The sequence below is a fragment of the Macaca fascicularis genome, chromosome 1, assembly GCF_037993035.2.
Source record: "Macaca fascicularis isolate 582-1 chromosome 1, T2T-MFA8v1.1".
Classification (NCBI taxonomy): domain Eukaryota; kingdom Metazoa; phylum Chordata; class Mammalia; order Primates; family Cercopithecidae; genus Macaca; species Macaca fascicularis.
In genome coordinates, this window is record NC_088375.1 from 224,141,894 (window position 1) to 224,162,854 (window position 20,961).

General features: G+C 60.3%; 1 protein-coding gene across 6 annotated transcripts in view; it reads left to right on the top strand.

Moving 5' to 3' along the window:
• CASZ1 (castor zinc finger 1) overlaps positions 1-20,961 on the top strand; it is a 57,370-nt gene that overhangs the window by 20,572 nt on the left and 15,837 nt on the right. For 4 of the 6 annotated variants that reach the window (XM_074020519.1, XM_045387350.3, XM_074020536.1 and 1 more), the window contains exons 3-9: positions 8,562-9,050; positions 13,277-14,105; positions 15,245-15,313; positions 17,222-17,312; positions 18,141-18,305; positions 19,335-19,507; positions 19,708-20,549. In XM_074020519.1, coding sequence (XP_073876620.1) covers positions 8,562-9,050; positions 13,277-14,105; positions 15,245-15,313; positions 17,222-17,312; positions 18,141-18,305; positions 19,335-19,507; positions 19,708-20,549 — 2,658 coding nt within the window. Of the gene's footprint in view, positions 1-8,561; positions 9,051-13,276; positions 14,106-15,244; positions 15,314-15,392; positions 15,416-17,221; positions 17,313-18,140; positions 18,306-19,334; positions 19,508-19,707; positions 20,550-20,961 lie in introns of those variants that run through there. The other 2 variants (XM_074020526.1, XM_074020547.1) reach the window with 2 other exon arrangements.

Genomic DNA, 20,961 nt, shown 5'->3' on the forward strand with positions numbered 1-20,961 from the left:
CCTTACTCTCTGTCTGGGCTCTCCTGCCCACAGGGTCCACATGGAAGCTGTCCTGCCCTCACTCGACCTCCTGCTGGCAGGGCCAGAGGTTCAGGGACTGGGTTCCCTAGAGCTGGAGGTGGGAGCCCCCCAGATGGTGGCAGCCCCCCAGATGGTGGCAGCAGCATGGACCACGAATCGCTGAGGTTTTCCTTTTCCAAGCAGCGCGTTTCCCTAAATTGTCTTTGACTGCGTGCATGGGTAATGAAAGTTTATGCCCTTGTTAGAAGGACAGGCGGCCAGTTCCAGTTAGAACTGGGGCTGTCTCCCTGCCAGCCCGCTCAGCCCCCTCCCCAGCAGGAGAGAGGCAGCGTGAGCACAAGAGTGCAAGAGTGTGTGTGTGTGCGCGCGCACGTGTGTGTGCGCACGCACACAACCTCCCCCTCCCTGGCAGATAAGAAGGCTGTTAGGCGAAGGGAGAGGGGACGAAAAAAAAAATTTCCATATTTGTGTAAGTTGCTTTAAAAGCATTTTATCATGTCATAAAAAAGGGAAAGTACTCTCAGAAATTGATCCTCTCCGCCAGCCCATTGGACAGAAGGACGTTGGGATGTTAATGGCCATCCTGCTCCAGGGTGGCTTATTAAAAAATTTATACATAAATGCTTAAAATTGCATAAATTATTTAAAAAAACCAACAAAGTAAGCAATTTGAATTCCCTCTTTTCCTCCCCTTCACTCGGTCCCCCTTTTCCAGCCCCTCCGCGGGGCCCTCCTGGTCCCCAGGCTGCCGCCCCCCTCGGAGCTTTTCCCCTCTTTTCTCCACTCGCCACTGCACCCCAACGCCGTCCGCCCTGCTCTCCTCTGGGGCTTCCCTGCCTCACCCACAAGTTAATGGAACCGCCAGTCCACCACCAAACACTCACAGGCACACGCGCTAATAAAAACACCACTAATAATGCCCCAAATCGCGAAATTAAATATTAAGGCCAAAGGAGGCGGACGTGGAACGGAGCCGCCGCCACCGTCGCCGAAGTTGGAGCTGATGAGTGTGTCTCTCGCAGGCGTGGAATGTCACCCACACATCCTGGAGACTGGAGTGGGGAGTTTTATGATGGTTTTTCATTGATTTGTTTCCCCAGCGCAGCTGCCGACCTCTATTGAGGGACAAACATAATCAGCACTGACGCAAATTAGATGGTTATTCGTTTTGAAAATTGACAGAAAAACAATAAAAAAGATGAAATGCTCCCAAATCAATAGATATAATGAAATTCAAATAATCCGAGAGATGAGGTCTCCATGGCAACTGATAATGTGGAAAAGAAAACAATTTAATAAAGGACAGACACACTTTGAAAACAGATTGGGCCCGGGGAGGGGGGCGGGCCGGCGGGCGGAGGGCTGGAGCGCGGGCTGGCGAGTGAAGGATCACTGTCCGTCCCAAGGACACCCGCCATAATTAAGCGAGGCTTTCGGCCCCAGAAAGTGCAGATTCAGGTTTTAATACACAAAATTATTTCAGGAGCAGTGAATCGGAAAGTCGTTTGTAATGACCTTCCTGAGAGGCCCGGGCGCGGGGCATGTTGGAGGCTGGGCGGCCGGGCGGCTGAGTTATGGCATATTTGTGTTTTTATAGTGCGGAGGGGAGGGGGTGGGGGGAAGGGGGGAGAAGGTTAAACAGTATTTACAGCTCAGTTGTTTTCAGAGAGGAAAGAGAAATAGAGTTCATGGGGAGATGCGGCGGGCGGGAGAGCCGGGGAGGCCTCTCGGGCAAGCAGGGAGAGGAGGTGGCCTGGGCAGGTCCCCCACCTTGGGCTGCGTTGCCCACATCCACCTCTGGGACCCAGAGGAGATGCCAGGAGCTGCCTCCCCCACTCCAGTCTGTGGCATGGCACAGCTTGTGGGGCTGTGTAGGTCTGGGGCCTCTCCGGGGGCGTCCAGGCTGTGTGGACACCCAGCCAGCCACACCTGCTCCCGTGAAAAGGTAGGGTGTTTCTGCCGTCATCCTAGCCTCGCACCCTCCAGTGCACCGCATGGCAGTCAGCCACCCATTTAGATGATGCTGCCCTTCCTGAGCCCAGTGCCGCATCTGGGGTGTGCCAACCTCGGGCAAAGGGAGTGAGGACCCGAGATGACATCATGCCCTGCTGGGGTGGCCTGCAGCTCACAGCCTCCTGCCTCCTTTTCCAGGCTCCACCCCCCTGTCAAGTGCCCACCTGGGGCTGGGAAAGGGAAAAGCTTAGGCCCTTGGGGTTTGGCAGAGGTGGGGGCCACAGAGAGGGAAGAGGACCAATCAGATCCCCTCCACTGCCCTCCAGAGACACTTGCCCGGAGCAGGGCAGCTCAGGCACTGATAGTCAGCCTGGGCCTGGGGGTCCTAGGCTCACCCGAAGCCCCCTCCCTCAGATCTGTCTCCCCTCATGGCTGCAGGAGCCATGTTTGTGTTCTGCTACCACGACCACATGCAGCACTCCCCGATTCTCCATGTGCACGTGTGAATATGACAGGATGGTACAAACACAGACGCCCGCGCGTGTGTGCGCGCGCACAGGCATGCACGCAGTCTGTGCGCGTTTGCTCAGTGTGTGTGTTTTAAATCTCCCCTGGGTGGTAACTCTCTTTTTTCTCCCCTTCCTGTTTGGCTGTGACCTGGGGGAGATTGATAGCCAGCCTGTGCGGTGGATGCTAACAGTTCCCCTGATTTATAGAGTTACTTACGCTAAGTGAGGCCACTTAGACGCGTCTGGATAGTAAACCTTTTAACTGGACTAAAAAAATCATAATAAATAAATAAACAAAGTGGGGCAAGCTAGGGCCCAGTGGCCAAGCATGCCCCCCACCCAGGTTGGAGCTGTTGAGGGTCAGGGGACCTGGCTGAACCCCTGGGGAGCAACAACCATTCCTCCCACAGAACTTGGAGGCCCTTCTATTAGGAGCTGGGGGCAGAATCGGGTCCAAGAGGGAAGGACGCCCCCCTCGGAGGGGATGGGTCCTGGCTGGGGGAGGGGTCACAGCTGAAGGATGGGGAAGGAACCATTCAGGCAGAAATGGGCTGTGATCTACCTCACAGGAGGCGGGAGGGGTAGGTGCCTGGGCCCTTCCTGGCCCTTCCTGGCCTCCAGACCTGCCACTCCTGTGGACCTGTGATGCCCACTACAGAGATGGCTCTTGTACTGCCTTTGAAGTGTTCATTCCCAAGTCTGAACTGAGCATCCATGGTGCGGGAACCGGGGCTGCCGGCGTGCCCACATCGTAGCCTGAGGAGTCAGCCCGGGGTCTGGTCTGTGCACGGTGCTCAGAGAGAGGTTGTTGAAAGGACGCCAGCACAGCACCCCAAAACTGGGGCTCAGCCGGGCGCGGTGGCTCAAGCCTGTAATCCCAGCACTTTGGGAGGCCGAGACGGGCGGATCACGAGGTCAGGAGATCGAGACCATCCTGGCTAACACGGTGAAACCCCATCTCTACTAAAAAAATATAAAACACTAGCCGGGCGAGGTGGCGGGCGCCTGTAGTCCCAGCTACTCAGGAGGCTGAGGCAGGAGAATGGCGTGAACCTGGGAGGCGGAGCTTGCAGTGAGCTGAGATCCGGCCACTGCACTCCAGCCCAGGCGACAGAGCCAGACTCCGTCTCAAAAAAAAAAAAAAAAAAACAAACAAACAAAAAAAAAAACTGGGGCTCGTGGCCTGTGAGCTGCAAGTTCGGAGGGGAATGGCAGGGTGGAAGCCCCGGCAGCTGCCCGCCGCTGACTCCAGGATGCCTAGATGGGAGGCTGTGGGGGACACAGGTGGGGCTGAAGATTATGACCTTGGGCATCTGAGCCTGGTGGGAATTGGCCTCCAGCACTAACTGTGGGCAGCTACCAGCCTGGCCGCCTCTGCTTCCTTATGTGGGAATGGACAGGACAGCCGACCATGTGGGGCTCCTGGGGGCATCAACAAGGTGGCACCGTAAGGCACCCAGCACAGACGAGGTGCTCAGAGGATGCCAGCTGCTCTATGGCCCCAGACACCATGGCGCAGGGCAGCTACCAGAGTGGCCCCTGAGCTGCCTGGCAGTGGGAAGGCGGGGCCCCAGCCCACCCCCACCCCAGGGACTGGTTCCTGGCCCCTGCCTCCCCACCTCCTGATATACAGCGGGCATTAGGCCGCCCAAAGGGGATACTGCATCCTTAGGAAGAAATATGTCCTCATTTTTCTTAAACACCATTTCCACTGAGTGAAATGTTTAGAAGGGACGCGCGGGGAGAACTTTATTTCCTACCAGGGAGTTCAGAGCCACCAAGCAGAGCCCATAAAGCACCCGGAGCCCAGGAGCTGACAGGCAGCCCGGCCCCAAAACACATTACTCATGGGTGGGGAGGGGCTGCCAGGCCTGCCCAGCCCCCTGGGAAAGACCACCGCCCCCACCGACTGTCGAGGCAGGACAAGCAGCTCTGAGACCCAGGGCCGTGGGCGGTGGGCGCTGGAGCCTCTCCTCCCCTTGAACCCAGGATGCCTGTGGGAGGGGGCCTGGCCCTGAGCAGGCTACCCCGAGAGAGCAGCGAGACCAGGGGACTGGGGATCCAGGTGCAGCAACAGGAACGCCCCGCTCACCCAGAGCCGGCAGGAACCCTGGCCTGCCCCAGCCTGTGGAGGGAGCGATGAGATTCATGCCATAATGGGGCTTCTTCCGAGGCCCTCCCTTCATTCGATTTCTGAAGCCGGCTGATTTGAATATTTATAAATATCAGTAAATTATTTATTGTAGCAATCTGCTGCACCGTTTTACCCATCGCAGTTAACACTTTAGGGGGATCTGTGTTATGGGAACAGGAAGTGAGGGTGAGGAGGGGACGGGGCAGGGGAAGGAGTCCCTGCAGAGAGGCCTGGCATTTCCTAGGGCTGGCTCAGGAGATAGGGCCGAGTCCCCGCCTTTGGGAGCTCCTGGCCAGGGTGAGCTTGGGCTCTGGGGTGTCTACAGCTCCAGGATCAGTGTCCTCCTCTATGAAATGGGACAATGACAGTGCTGGCTCCGCTGGGCCGTTACGAGTCATCCGTTAGTACCTGGAAAGGTGGACGGTCCAATCCATGCCCCTTTCCCCCAACCCTGTGCAGGGTCTGCTCAGGTCTGAGACCTGCTGGGGGACTGTTGCTCGTGGCGCCCTGAGAGGGAAGGTCCCGAACCTGGGAATCCGAGGAGGGGCTGAGAGGCCAGCCCACCCCTGCCCCAGACCTCTGGCCTCTTCTCTGTCCCCTGCCTCTTCCAGGCCAGGTAAGGTTTCTCAGCCTTGGAATCTCAAGCCCAGGTGTGGCACCAAATCTGCCTGGTGGCCCTCCCAGGGCTCAGCTGCCTTTTCCCAGATTCATGCCTGCTGGGCGCTGTGCTTGGCACAGACAGGTGCCCTCTCGCCTGGTAGCCGGCCACCTTTCTACACGGAAAAATCTTGCCCAGGGCCAGAGCTAGGGCAGGGCAGAGCTCTGCCGTGAGCTCACGACTCCCTGACCCCAGAGGCTAGGCCATATCCTGGTGCTGCGCCAGAGCCCCTGGGGCCAGAGGCTGGAGGCCAAGAGCACCGCCACCAGCAGAGAGTGGGCTTTGGCTGTGCGTGGGTCCCAGGCCCGGCTGAGCCCCCCTCGGTGGCCCCTCCCCTTGCCTCTCCTGTCTCCGTCTCCGGGGAAGCAGAGCAGGAGTCCCCTCGCCTTCCCACCCTCTGGCCCAAGCCTGCCTCCTGGGCAGTATTGTTCCCAGAGGAAGTGTCCAGTGTAAATAGAGCAGCGGGCAGGCTGGTGGCGGGAAGGAGATGAAAGGGGCAGTGACAGGGCTGGGGACGGATGGCTTCCTTCCATTGAGGCCTGGCCACGGCGTTTATATTTTAGGGAAGAAAGTCAGGGGAATGTTTACATGGACAGGAGTCTGGGGTCAGACCACAGTGGGGTGGCGGGGGTGTGGGGGGGATCGTCTATGGATCCCAGGGCCCTGGGCCGGAAGGCGGCGGGCAGCTTAGACCTCAGCTCCGACGCACCCCCGTTCCCGCTGCCTAGTGTCGCAAGCGCTTGCACTTACAAACCTAAGCCCTACCTCTGCCTCCTGCCCCTGTGTCCCCGGCCTACACGCCTCCCACCTCCACCCCTGGGACCAGCAGGAGAGGGAGAGGGAGGGCAGCATCTGGAAGGCAGGTGGGCTGGGGCAGCACAGCAGCTGGAGGGCAGGTGCCGGGGGAGTCGGCAGGAGCAAAGGGGCCTGGGGCTGGGGGCGGGTCCTGGGTACACAGCTGCACCGCAGCTGGTGGGGGCCCAGGCAGGGACTGAGCCAGGCACACAGCCGAGATGGGGAGAAGGTGGGCTGGACTGGGTGGGCCAAAGTGCAGGGAGGCTCCAGGATGGGTGGGGGCCCAGGGAGGGGGCGTCACCAGCAGCAAGTGCAGCCCTGGGAGCTTCTGCTTCCCTCTTCCTTAGGATAAATATTTATAGATTCATTTGCCGTCTGCCATCCACACTTGGCTGCTTACCTCCTGGTAAAAATAGTGCAGGCTCCCCACTCCCCCTTCCTTTCCCCATCCAGGGCAGGGGACAAGGGGACCAGGTGAGGCCCGCTCCCCGGAGGCCTGTTGGAGGAAACCCGGGTCACAGAACCTGCTGGGCAGCTCCGAGGTCTAGTGGGACGCTGTGAAGAGGAGGCCCCGTCTCAGAACTTCAAGAGGGGCCCCACATCGTGCTCGGGGTCTTGGGTATGGGCAGCACAGACTTGGAGATGTGGACGAACCTGGGTAGAGTGGGCATCAGCCTGGGCAAGTGTCTAAGGCCCTGAAGCCAGGGTCACAGGACTGGAAGGCCTGGGAGTAGGCTGAGAAGCCCCTTCTCTGGCAGTGGGCCTGGCCGGGCTAGCATCACTGTGTCTCGTCTGGGCCAAGTGAGCCATCCGTACTGGCCACTGGCTACAAGGGAAGGATCTGGCTGAGACTGCCAGGCTCCGTGTCTATCGGGGGACGGTTATCTGTGCATATGAGTCAAGTTCACCTCAGGGATGCGGCCCCTGGGTAGACCCAGGTATTGCCATTCCTGCCTGAGTAGGCCTCTCATTGGGTTTCCAGGTGTGTGGAAAGTTGGCAGGGGGTGATCTTAGAGTGAAGCCCCTTCTGACCCTGGAGCCGGGGGCCCTGCCCTCACTTAGCCTTCCCACCTGTGTGGAGACTCTGACACGCCCATGTCTCCAGTGAGGGCCACGAAGAGGCACATTTTGTTTTGTACACAATGAGTGTGAGCTGAGCCCCTGCTGCTGTGGCCACTGCCGTCAGCCGCACCACAAGGTCTGGCCCACAGAAGGAGCTCACTTAAATGGATGGATGGACAGACAGACAATTCCACATGTGGCCACACTGTGTGTGTGTGTGTGTGTGTGTGTGTGTGTGTGTGTGTCCACTCTCCCAGGCCGTGTGGTGGGTGGGCTTGCCATATGCCCCCCAGGACCCTCGGTGCCCTATCAGGGACAGAGTTCAGGCTGTGCGTCCGCGAGGGAGATCGCTGGCTTTCAAGTCGCCTCGTTAGGGCTTCCAGCTGTGTGTGTCGGGCTGTCGTGTTCAGGGATTAGGTGCTGTGACCGGCGCTTCGGGGCTTTCCATGAGGGATCTAAGCGATCCCACCCTGCTCCAGCTGGAGCTCCTGGGGGTTGGGAAGTGGGCTGGCCAGGCCTTCCGGGGCTGCAGGGGCTGGCCAAGGCTGGGGAGCCAGGTCCTAGGACAGGGACAAGTGGCCCTAGGAAGGGCTGTGAGGAACTCCGCTTGGACGGCTCTGACTGAGGCTTGGGGAAGGGAGCGGCAACAGGAAATGGCCAGAGAGGCCAAGAGGGGGCTGGCAAGGGCTGGGGAAGACCCTGAGGCCAGGAGGAGATTGAGGAACACGGAGGCCTTCGGGAGGGTCCTGAGTGGCTGGGAGAAAAGCTCTCTGCTCTTTACTGAGCAGGGTTGGAGTCAGGTGAGGCCCAGGGACCTGGCCTGGCAGAGGAGCTACCAGGTGCTGACGTGCTCAGGTGGGAGGTGCCAGCCAAGTGCTGCTGGGACAGTGAGGCAAGAGGCTGGCACAGGCTGGTCCCTGGCTCTCTGTGACTTCTCCCCGGGGATGTGTGGTGAGGCAGGATGCTCCCAAGTGGAACCGACCGCCAGCAACTCCATGCTGTCCCTTGAAAGCCTGACTGCATAGCCGGCTACTTAATCTCCCTGGGCCTCAGTTTCCTTGTGTGTCAAAGGGCACAGCCCCTCCCAGGGCCCAGCAAACCTAGGAAATGCCTCCAGGACCTGGGCGCCCCTTGTAGTTGAAGAGTCATTCATTCATTCATTTGTTCATTTACAGATTACTTCTTGAACTACCTGCTCTGTGCCAGGCACCCTGCCAGGCCCAGAAAGTAGAGTGATTCTCAAGTGCTGCCAAGGAACTCGTAGACTAGTGGGGGAGACAGACATGTGCCAGGCAGGCTCAGGGCAGTTTGATGGAACTGTGGTTGATGGGGGAGGCCTGCAGCTTGGGGGATGCAGGGCTGTTTGGGAGGGTGGGTTGTGCTTGGCCTTGCACACCTCTGACCTCCATGCCCTCCTCCATTCCTGCAGCTGAGGGCACCCGGTGCACGGACCCGCCTGCAGGCAAGCCCGCCATGGCACCCAAGCGCAAGGGCGGCCTGAAGCTGAACGCCATCTGCGCCAAGCTGAGCCGCCAGGTGGTGGTGGAAAAGCGAGCTGACGCTGGCTCCCACGCGGAGGGCAGCCCATCGCGGCCCCGGGACCCAGAGCGCAGTGGCCCTGAGTCTGGGGCAGCCCGGGCCCCCCGCAGCGAAGAAGACAAGAGACGGGCAGTGATCGAGAAGTGGGTGAACGGGGAGTACAGCGAGGAGCCGGCGCCCACACCCGTGTTGGGGCGAATTGCCCGCGAGGGTCTGGAGCTACCGCCCGAGGGTGTCTACATGGTGCAGCCCCAGGGGTGCAGCGATGAGGAAGACCACGCGGAGGAGCCCTCCAAGGACAGCGGTGCCCTGGAGGAGAAGGATTCGGAGGGGGCAGCCACCAAGGAGGACAGCGGCCCCAGTGCCAAGCAGCCTTCAGGTGGGTGCCTGGCCTTCGAAGGGAGGCTGAAGGCCGGGACAGGGAGGCCATCGGGGAAGGGACAGTGTGTCCGGTGAGCACACCTGACTCCTCACTCCTGCTCTAAATACCTGCCCCTCGTCCCACCCAGGGAGGACTCCTGGAGTGGGAGAGACTAGGACAGGGAGGGGCACCCCAGGTGAGAAGGGAAGGGCTGGAGCTGCCCCACACAGTGGGTCTTTGAGAAACCACAGGCAGAGGGGTGGACAGGTGGAGAGGGAGGAAGGGAGGGTGGCTGGATAGATGGACGGATAGGATAGATGGCTGGACAGATGGTGGGTAGGTGACTCTTTACACACACCTGTGAGGCCTGAGCTTACCGGGCACAGTACCTGGCACAAGAGGGGCACCGTGGTCAACAGCATGAACCTTGTGAGCCTGCTGTCTGCACATTCTGCTACTTAGGGCGCTTTCTCGGAGGAGCCCAGGACAAGCTTTGTTCTCCCGCCACTCCCCTTGGCCTCCTCTTCCTTCCCTACACTGCTGTCCCTGGCCCTCCCAGCAGGACGTCTCAGGGCCACACGGATTGCCAGCCCGGCCAGCCGTATCTTCTTACAGCCAGCTGCCCCGGCCGCGGTCCCCTGGCTGACCTCTCTCCCACGAGGCACGGAGGCCCTGCTCTGCTGGTATCTCCACGTCCTGGGGATCCAGAGCAGCCCTGCACGCCTTCTGCTTAGGGGAGGGCAGGCCTGGGGTTCCAGCAGGCAAGGGGGTCGCCAGGACCACAGCCCCCAGGTCTGGGCCTTCTCTCTGCCCCTGGCCTCCTTCCCAGCCTTGTGTCTGGTGCCCTGCGCCTCCCCTGCCCGCTCCCCTAGCCCTTCCCCTGCAGCGAGGGGCGCATCTCCTCCCTGTGCGGGGAGCCCTGCGCAGCCACATAATTATGCATATAAGATATAAACAGAGCTGTTTAATTATCCTTCGCCACATCAGTGACAGAGTAATTAACAAACATTGCAAGATCAATGAGGAAAAGTGTGACCTTCAGTTTCCTCTGATAGGAAAAGCCCTTGCCGTTGCCAGACACAAGGTGATTGTGCTGGGCCTGAGGAGAGGAGAGGGACGCGACAAGGGCCACCATCCCCTCCACACCCCCACCCAGGCCAGCTCTGCCCGCAGCTGGCAGGGAGCGGAGTGGGCCTCAGCCCTTGCCTCCTTCCTCCAGGGGAGTGGAGAGCGGGGCTGGCAGAGGCGGGCCTGGAACTGCCCGTGGCCTGGGGGACTCAGGCCTCGCCCCTCAGCCCTGACACTGGGACTGCCTGCTCAGCCGTGAGCGCCGGAGGAGACAGACAGTGGAGCCCCAGCTGCCCCCGTGGGCTTGGCTCCCAGGCCACCTTCTCTGGGCCCTGAGCTTGGCCATGCAGGCCTGTGGGCCCCCTCAGGGACCCCTGCCTGGTCCCCTCCCTGCGCAAGCTGCCTGCCCTTCGAAGCTTCTGTTTCTCTGCCATATATAGCGAGGGCTCAGCTGCCTCCAGCTATTTTTAGCCCCTTTCCCTGGTCCCTGAGCCACTGAATCCAGCAGCCAGAGCCCACTCCTCCCGAGCTGGGCCCCCCAACCCTGTGTAGCTTGAGGTCAGGACAGTGGCTGACCCGACAGCCCCGCCCCAGGGGAACAGCTGTCTGTTGGTTTCTTGAGTCCCTCTGTGCACCCTGGGTGCCAGGTGGCCAGGCCCTCCCACAGCCTCTCCTTCCACATCCCACTGGCGTGCTCCCCTCCCCAGGCCCAGCCCTGCCCCTTTAAACCCCCATCCCAGGTATCTCTGAGGATCCCAGGCCTGGCAGGTTCACCTGGGAGGAGACCCCCAGCCACGCCTTCCCTTGGCTGTGTAGTCAGCCTGGGGTCCTGTCCCCCTGAGCGTGCCCATGTGGCTGCCTTGCACACGAGCAGAGAGAACATGGTGTCCCCGGGGGCCGTGCAGGTATCAGTCTCGCGGGTGCATCTAACCCTGACGCAGGGCATGTGCCATGCCCTGCGTCAGGGTTAGGCACACGGGAGGCATGTAGCACACGGGCAGTGAAGAGGCAAGTGTGCGTGTGCACTGGGGTCACGCCTCGGCCGTGGCGTGGGGCGTGTGTAGAAGAGGCAGGTCCACACGAACAGCTCAGAATTAGCCTGGGACTGCCTTCTCCCTCATTCCGAGAGACCCGGGGCAGGGGTTCCGGGAGTTGTGTACCTGTGTGTCTGCAGAGGCGGGAAGGCAGCCAGGGATAGGAGCTGGGGAGCCCGAGTGTGCGTGCAAGAGTGTGTGAGGTGTGTGAGTGTGTGGTGTCTGTGTGTGAGTCAGTCTGTATGAGTGTGTGTGTGTTGTGTCTGGGTGTGTGTTTTATGTGAGAGTCTGCATGTGACTGTGGGGGGGTGAGCGAGTACATGAGTTTTATGTGACTGCGTGTCTGGGTGTATGTGAGAGTGTGTGTGATTGTGAGCACATGACTGGGTGTGTAGTGGGTGTGATTGCATGTGTGTTGTGTGTGATTGTGTGCATGTGACCGTGTGTGTGGGTTTATGTATGTGATGGCATATGTGTGCATGTGATTGTACGTATGTGCGGGTAAGAGTGTGTGATAAGGCATGTGTGTTGTATGTGATTGTATGCACGTGACTGGGTGTGTGGGTGTGAGAGTATGAGAATGCACATGTGTGTTGTATGTGATTCTGAGCATGTGATGGGGATTGGGGGGTGCCAGTGTATGTGTGTGTTTTATGTGATTGCACGTGACTGTGTGTGGGGATGTGAGAGTGTATGAGAATGCATGTGTGTGTTGTGACTGTGTGTAGGTGTGTGAGTGTATGAGAATGCATGAGTGTGTTGTATGTGATTGTGTGCATGTAACCGTGTAGGTGTGTGAGAATGCATGTGTGTGTTGGCGATTGTGAGAATGTGGGCGTGTGAGAGTGTATGAGAATGCATGTGTGTGTTGTATGTGATTGTATGCATGTAATTAACTGGCTTTATGTGAGTTTGTATGTGATGGCATGTAGGTGCATGTGACTGTGTGTGGGTGTGTGAGAGTGTATGAGAATGCATATGTGTGTTGTATGTGACTGCATGTGACTGTGTGTGTAAGAGTGTATGAGAATGTATGTGTGTGTTATGTGTAATTGTGTACATGTGACTGTGGGTGTGTGTGTCAGAATGCATGTGAGTGCATACTGAGAATGCCTGTGTGTTGTGTGTGAGTGCATGTGACCGTGTAGGTATGTGTCAGAATGCATGTGTGGTGTATGTGATTGTGTGAATGTGACTGTAATGGGTGTGTGTCTGAGAATGCATGTATGTGTTGTATGTGATTGTGTGCATATGACTGTGTGTGGGTTTCTGTGTGTGCCTGTGTGTTGGTGTGTGAGAGTGTGCGTGCATGTCACTGTGGGGAGGTGGCTCCAGGCTTCCTGGTGTGCCCAGGGGTGGCCACAGTGGGGAGGCTGCACTCAGGCCCTGCCTGGACTCCTGCCCTCCCTGGGTGGCCCAGCCTTGTGTGAGTGCAAGTGATTGGAGGAGGCCAGAGGGTTGGAGGACACGTCCAGGTCCTATGTCACAGGCCGGGGCACATCCACACACCCGCCCCTGGCTGAGCTGTGTTGTCAGGGACCCCCAGCACCTGGGAAAGTGTGGGGAGGCCAAGAGACCGGGTCCCAGGAAGGCTTGGAGTGGACCCTTCATCCGCCCAGGGGATCTATTTGCGGGGTCAAGGGAGGTCCTCCAGCCAGGCCCAGCCCGACCCCGGCCAGAGCATCTTCCTCACCCCTGGGCTCCCGCTCAACTGCCCACTGGCCCACGTCCGTACCTGTCTCCGGTTCTTGCCACTCCCTGTCCTGGGAGGCAGGTTGGGATCTGGCCTTACTTCCAGTAAAATGACTTCTCTTTCATATTAGGCCAAGGCGAGAGAGCAGAGACATTTATGAAACTTTGTTTAATGTACTGAAAAGCCATCGGCCAGAACATTTAGGAAATTGATTTTCCTGGCATTGATGAACTCGTTTTATTTTACCCCAGTATTAATTACTTTTTTTTAAAACAAATTAATTTAAGAGTCGTAAAACCTAACAAGTGAGCCAAATGTCCATAGATCATGTCCTGCTCTGCCCCTCCCCACACTGACCCCCTCCCTCTATGGGTGGGGGCTCCTGTTGGGGGGACTCGTGTCCCTCCCACTCCCTTCCAGAGGTGATGCGCCCCCCTCCTCCTCTGCAGGAGAGGCCTCCTCGCTGCGGGACTACGCGGCCTCCACCATGACGGAGTTCCTTGGCATGTTTGGCTACGACGACCAGAACACGCGGGACGAGCTGGCCAGGAAGATCAGCTTTGAGAAGCTGCACGCGGGCTCCACCCCAGAGGCGGCCACCTCCTCCATGCTGCCCACCTCCGAGGATACCCTCAGCAAGCGGGCACGGTTCTCTAAGTACGAGGAGTACATCCGCAAGCTCAAGGCTGGCGAGCAGCTCTCCTGGCCGGCCCCCGGCGCCAAGACTGAGGAGCGGGTGGGCAAGGAGGTGGTGGGCCCCCTTCCCGGCCTGCGGCTGCCCAGCAGCACGGCCCACCTGGAGACCAAGGCCACCATCCTGCCCCTGCCGTCGCACAGCAGTGTCCAGATGCAGAACCTGGTGGCCCGGGCCTCCAAGTATGACTTCTTCATCCAAAAACTGAAGACCGGCGAGAACCTGCGGCCCCAGAACGGGAGCACCTACAAGAAGCCATCCAAGTACGACCTGGAGAATGTCAAGTACCTGCACCTCTTCAAACCTGGGGAGGGCAGCCCTGACATGGGCGGGGCCATCGCCTTCAAGACGGGCAAGGTGGGGCGCCCCTCCAAGTATGACGTCCGGGGCATCCAGAAGCCAGGCCCCGCCAAGGTTCCGCCCACCCCCAGCCTGGCTCCCGCACCCCTTGCCAGCATGCCCAGTGCTCCCAGCACCCCTGGGCCGGAGCCGCCTGCCTCCCTGTCATTCAACACTCCCGAATACCTGAAGTCAACCTTCTCCAAAACAGACTCCATCACCACGGGGACCGTCTCCACTGTCAAGTAAGGCGCTCCCCACCCCACAGCGCCCAGAGCTGGGAGCCAGACTAGACAGGAGGCCTCCTTCCTCACCGGGGTTGCCCATGCTTGAGGACACACCTGCCGCTCACACCTTACACACATCCACTGTGCACCCAGGCGCATGCACACTCAGGCTCCCCTCCACGTGCTTCCACACTCACAGGTGCATGCCGCGCTCACGTTCACTCTTGCACCCACAGAACCACGCGTGAGCCCTCCTGCAGCACCCTGCCCTGCTCCGGGACCTGCACGCTCCACCCCTCCCATGCACCTCGCACACACCTCCCACACACGCCCACACTCCCAGGCACCAGCATGCTGTGCCTTTTGCTAGCATGCACACCGGGACTGTGGCCTCCCCCATCTGCCCATGACGGGCTTCCTCTACCTGCTGCCGTGAGCGCCGAATGCAGGCCTGTGGTTGGCTGAGAAAGCGCCTCCCTGGGTGGGGATACTGGGTCCATGCTGGTGGCCCTGGCTCCTGGGATCAGAGCCTGGGCCCTGGAGGAGGCAGGAAGCAAAGGTAGTGACCGGGGTGAGGTGCATACACCCTTACAGCCTGAACCCATGAGCAGAAGAATGGCCTGGTTGGTCAAATGGTGGATGGTGTGGGGCTGAGCGAGACCCTTCCCCAGAGCTCCTCCTGCACCCTGGGGAGCTTCCGGACCCTGAGAGGCTGCATAGCTGGGAGCAGATGGAGGCAGCACGTGCTGCCTGGGGCGAGGATACACTTCCCCTGCCTAGCTGCCTGCCCCCGCCTCAAATCCCTCCCCGTTGGGGGGTGTGGTGCCCCTCAGCCAGCGACCTCCTGATGATCCCTGAGTGCCAGGCACCGATCCCAGGCTTCCGCAGCTTTCCGCCCCATTGGAGCCCAGGCTGGCCCATGCCCGAGGGGTGCTCCAGCCCCACCTGCATGAGATGGCCCTGCCCTCCCAGAGTTGGGCTTGTTGAACCTCTTGCCAGCTTCCACCAGGGATGTCCTCAGTCCCACCCTGGGTGCCTGGGACACTGCAGAGCAGAGCAGAGGGGCTGGGGCCTCACGGCAGGGGCTGCCCAGATGCCCCTGTGGCACAAGGCTGCCCCATCTGCTCACTGGCTGTGCCCTGTGTGTCTCTCGCCAGGAATGGACTGCCCACAGATAAACCAGCCGTCACTGAAGATGTAAACATTTACCAGAAATATATTGCCAGGTAGGCCCCTGGGGAGGAGCCTGCCGTGGAGAGAAGGTGGGGGGCCAGGACTGACCGGGCACTCTGAGACCATTCATTTGACATCTGACCTCTAGGGCCAAGGTAGCTGCCTCCTTCCACCCCTGTCCACTTCGGTCCCTCCACCGCACCGAGGGCTGCCCTGCACATGCCCGTCTCAGAGCCTCCTTCCGCTCTGTGTAGTCCAGGCCACACATTTCCTCAGCAGCCTGTACCCCCAGGTAGGGCTGGGGTCCCGACGCAGGGCCTGGCCACAAGTGAATGCAGCTCCCCCAGCTTGCCTGGGTCCTGCTGTCACACAGAGCTTTGAGGAGGGTGCAGGTCACTGTGCAACTGTCAGGGTTGGGAAGGTAAAGGCAGGCCGGGTGCGGTGGCTCATGCCTGTATTCCCAGCACTGTGGGAGGCCAAGGTGGGAGGATCCCTTGAGGCCAGGAGTTCGAGATCATCCTGGGCAACAGAGTGAGACCCTATCTCTTAAAAAAAAATAAATAAATAAGAGAGAGAGAGAGAAGGTGTGGGCTGTCATCCTCTCTGACACAGCCCAGTGCACTTCCCCAGTGAGGCTCTGACACCACCTGACTCCAGACCAACCCCTTTCCATCCCAAAGGCAGTGGGATTGGCAGTGAAGAGCCTTTGCCTCAACAGATTCCCCCAAATCACACAAATAACACCCCCCGCCCCCACCCCCCACCGCCTGCCCTCTGATGGGACAGCACACAGCGGCCGGCGCCTGTCTGTCCGCAGATCTTCCAGGTTCCTCCCGCCCGCTCCATCTCTCCGCCTCCATGTTCCGCTCTGTCTCCGCTCCCCTGTCCTGCTTTGTTTCTGCCCCCCTGTCCCATTGTCTGTGCCCCCCTGTCCCACTCTGTCTTCAGCTCTGCCCCCCTGTCCCACTGTCTCTGCCCCCCTGTCCCACTCTGTCTTCAGCTCTGCCCCCTGTCCCACTGTCTGTGCCCCCCTGTCCCACTCTGTCCTCAGCTCTGCCCCCTGTCCCACTGTCTGTGCCCCCCGTCCCACTCTGTCTTCAGCTCTGCCCCGTGCTGCCTCCTCTATAGTGTTATTATTACCATTATTATTAGTGCCTCCACAGATGGCCCTTTTGGCCGCTTCAGCTTAAAGACTTGTTTGCACGTGGTTTTCCCATTACAGTGTGGGGTTTCTCTCTGTGTCTCCTGCAATCTCACGTCACTCTTGGAGGGGGACAGGTGGGCTGAGCCACCCCCTTCTCCACAGTCTTCAAGGTGTGGCCTCTCCAGAGTGGCCCCCCACGGCCGGCCGTCACCGAGGCTGTGGGAGCCACGTCCCAGCGGCCGTGGGGCCTGGAGGAGGACGGGTTTCCTGGGAGGCAGCACGGGCTCCTGGCGGCGGCGGCGGCTGGAGAGTGAGCTCCTTGCTGCAGGAAGCCAAACAGATGCTGTGCTTTAAAAATTCATAACTCTGCACTGTTTCAAGTGTCAGGAAAAGCCCAGGACAGAGAGAGCTCTTTAACGCCTCTCAGCATCAGAGCCCGGGCTGGCCCAGCCAGGGTCTCTGCACCTGGCCAGAGCTGGGCGGGCTGGGAGTGGGGCAGGCAGCCTCTGCAGAAAACAGAGGTGGGCAGCCGCGTGGGCGCCTGCCTTCCCTTCCATCCCAGGGCTTGGGCCCCATCTGTCTCCCCCTGCTTTGACTTTTGGCCACCTCAGCATTGTCCTGCCCCCTTCTTGGGGCCAGGCCACTTTGCCTCAGTGGGCCTGGGGTTCCCCCCAGACCCAGTCACTTGCCTGGGCCTCTGCAACTTCACCTCCCCTCTGTATCCCATACAGGGCCTGAAGAGTCCTCCCTGGGGCTGGGGGTGGGTCTGGGGCTGTCACTCACAGCAGGGCCCTGACCCCACCCCTCCTCCCTCCAGGTTCTCGGGCAGCCAGCACTGTGGCCACATCCACTGTGCCTACCAGTACCGCGAGCACTACCACTGCCTTGACCCCGAGTGCAACTACCAGGTACGGCCACATCGAGATGGACTCCGCCTCCCCCACCCGCCAGCGCAGCATGGAGGCACTTAGAAGTCAGTGGGGGAGTGGAGGGGGTTTAGTGCTACTTGCATCACCCAAAGTTGACTTGAACAGGCAGAGGGCCCGCAAAACGACCAGCCTGCCCACATTCCCTGATTCCTGCTGACAGAGCAGCTCCTAGCATTGGGGGCCAATGACATCCCAGTGGTGATCATTCCAGTCCCCTTTCACTGAGAGCCTCCCATGTGTCCAGGCCATGCCAGCCAGCCTGTGAGCCTTGCCTAATTGACTCTTTGCAGTGGCCTTAGAAAGTTAGCAATACTGCCCCATCTTAAAGATGATCAAATGGAGGTTCAGCCAGAGTGCCACTGTGCCCAAGGCTGCCAGCTTGGTGAGTGCAGGGCTGGCGAGTGGGGGGAGAGTTGGGGCAGCCTGCCTGGGGCAGCTCCCTCTGGCTTGCCAGGGATCCCAGCCTGCCTTAGTCCAGAGGTGCACTGGGCGGGATGAGCCATCAGCATCAGAGCCCCTGCCTTCAAGGCCTGGCCCGATGCATCGTCTGTGGCTCCTGGGGATGGCCACTGGGGACCCAGGGAAGCATCAGGGAAGAATCTGTGGTTCTAGAACCTTTGGGATGGTTCCCTCCCAGGACTGGTGTGCCTGCCACTGTCCTTGGACAGTCTGGGCTGCCTTGACCCCAAGCAGGGTTCTTTCTAGGGAGACCTGAGGCCAGCACCCGGCCCAGGTGCTCTTGGCATATGGGAGGAAGGGCGGAGGGGGAGCTCAGGCTCCTGCCCACGCGGCGCTGTCTCCTGGCAGAGGTTCACGAGTAAGCAGGACGTGATCCGTCACTACAACATGCACAAGAAGCGTGACAACTCCCTACAGCACGGCTTCATGCGCTTCAGCCCGCTGGACGACTGCAGCGTCTACTACCACGGCTGCCACCTCAACGGGAAGAGCACTCACTACCACTGCATGCAGGTGCCTCCCGCGCCCGCGCCCACGCCTGCCAGCATCTGCAGGACCGGCTCGGGCCCTCCCGGCTCTGTGCCCCCACTCCCAGAGGCAGGGCTGCCCCGCGGGCAGGGCCCCCAGTTGATCGGGAGCCCTGGCCCAGCACAGGGCTAGCCAGCGAGCCAGGAGGGTCTTGGGGGCTCAGGCTTGGGCAGCGTCTGGTGGGCCAGGGTGGGGCCTTCCCCATGGCCATACTTGGTGTGGATGAAATTCAGTGAGCTGTTTATACAGATGGACATTTTTCAGGCTTTAACACCAAGAGCAGCATTGCAAATGATGCCTGAGGAGGTTTTTGTTTAATTCTTTCTTTTAATGCCACGCAGAGTCTGGGCTTTTTCAAGGTGTCAGGGCCAGGAGGAGCGACTTTGGGTTGCAAATAGCAGCCCCATGCCTCCCCCGGTATTTGTCAGAGGTTGTTATGGCCTCTGTGAACAACCTGGGCCACGAGGAGAGGGGGGCCACCCTCTGGGTTCTGAGATGGTGCAGACACTGGCACGGCCCAGCCTACGAGAGTGTTCAGATTCCACGGGTTTTTACTCAATATGGCAACGTTGCCTTCCTGGCCCGGCTGGGGTGGGGTGGGAGGGCCCCGTGCCCAGGAACTGTCCACTAAGCAAATCCTTGGGCTAAAGGTGACCTCCAGGGTCCAGCCCCTGTCCACCCACTGACGGTTTTGGAGGTAGGGCCATGGATTGGGACTCAAAATCCAACTCCTGCAGAATGCAGCTCCCTCCCCTGGGCCAAAAAGTGCCCTGGGTCTCTGGAGATGCCCTGACCCTCAGCACAGACGGAGCCGGCCCCAGCAGCACTGGGTCCCTCCGGGGGGGCCTGAGGGGCTGTGGGAGGCTTTCTACTCCGCTTCTTACACCCACCTTCCGAGGCCTCCAGTTTGAAGTCAGAGGTGCCAAAGCTTCCCTGAGCAGAGAAGTCAGTGACCCCAGCCACACACAGTGGTGTCGACCTCCGTGTGCCTGACCACCATCCCGTCCTGTGCAGGTGGGCTGTAACAAGGTGTACACAAGCACGTCTGACGTGATGACCCATGAGAACTTCCACAAGAAGAATACCCAGCTCATTAACGACGGCTTCCAGCGCTTCCGAGCCACCGAAGACTGCGGCACAGCTGACTGCCAGTTCTACGGACAGAAGACCACGCACTTCCACTGCAGGTAAGCGGGAGCCTGGCGGGGGCCTTCCTGGGCAGAAGCCGGGAGAGAAGGCAGGGACCCAGGCTCCTGGGACAGCCCAGGCCCCTGCCTTGGTGTCCAGCCTGGGTCTTCCACCCGGGGACTGTCCCTCCCAGGACCATGGTGGGAGCAGGGTGGGGCCTCGTCTGGGTCCCATGACAGGTTCCCAATGTCCCACCCAGGCGCCCCGGCTGCACATTCACTTTCAAGAACAAGTGTGACATTGAGAAGCACAAGAGCTACCACATCAAGGACGATGCCTACGCCAAGGACGGCTTCAAGAAGTTCTACAAGTACGAGGAGTGCAAGTACGAGGGCTGCGTGTACAGCAAGGCTACCAACCACTTCCACTGCATCCGCACCGGCTGCGGCTTCACCTTCACCTCCACCAGCCAGATGACCTCTCACAAGCGCAAGCATGAGCGCCGGCACATCCGCTCCTCGGGCGCGCTGGGGCTGCCGCCCTCGCTGCTGGGCGCCAAGGACACGGAGCACGAGGAGTCCAGCAACGACGACCTTGTCGACTTCTCCGCCCTGAGCAGCAAGAACTCCAGCCTGAGCGCCTCCCCTACCAGCCAGCAGTCCTCTGCATCCCTGGCTGCCGCCACTGCCGCCACCGAGGCTGGGCCCAGCGCCACCAAGCCTCCCAACAGCAAGATCTCGGGGCTGCTGCCCCAGGGCCTGCCTGGCTCGATCCCCCTGGCCCTGGCCCTCTCCAACTCGGGCCTGCCCACCCCCACGCCCTACTTCCCCATTCTGGCTGGCCGTGGGAGCACCTCCCTGCCCGTGGGCACCCCCAGCCTCCTGGGTGCCGTGTCGTCTGGGGCAGCAGCCTCAGCCACCCCTGACACGCCCGCGCTGGTCGCCTCGGGAGCTGGAGACTCAGTCCCCGCAGCTGCCGCCTCTGTCCCAGCGCCGCCCACCTCCATCATGGAGAGGATCTCTGCAAGCAAGGGTCTCATCTCGCCCATGATGGCCAGGCTGGCTGCGGCTGCCCTCAAGCCCTCTGCCACCTTTGACCCAGGTGAGCAGGCTGGGTCCTGCCCAGAAAGCAGGCACCTTCTGGACTGGGGTGGCCGCCTGGCCTCGGGCTGCAGAGCAGAGTCAGGGGGTGTTTGGAAGAGGCGTCCGTGTGGCCCTTGCCTGCCAGCGCCCCCTCGTTGCCTGGTCTTCACCCCTATCCTGTTGGTTTCTCTGTGGGGCCCCTGGTTCTGGCTCCCACAATAGGGGGGCCATGCTTCTGTTTCCCCATTTGTAAGCTGGGGGCAATGGTCCCTGCCTCCTCAGCTGCGCCACATCCCTGGGGCCACTGCAGGTCCCCCCTCCCTGTCTGCTCACCCTCCCACATCCCAAGTCCACCCCCGATGAGGGCAGGCCCAGGGCCCCTGGCGTGCCTAGTGTTTCCTCCAGCTGACCTGGAGGGGGGCCTGCGTCCA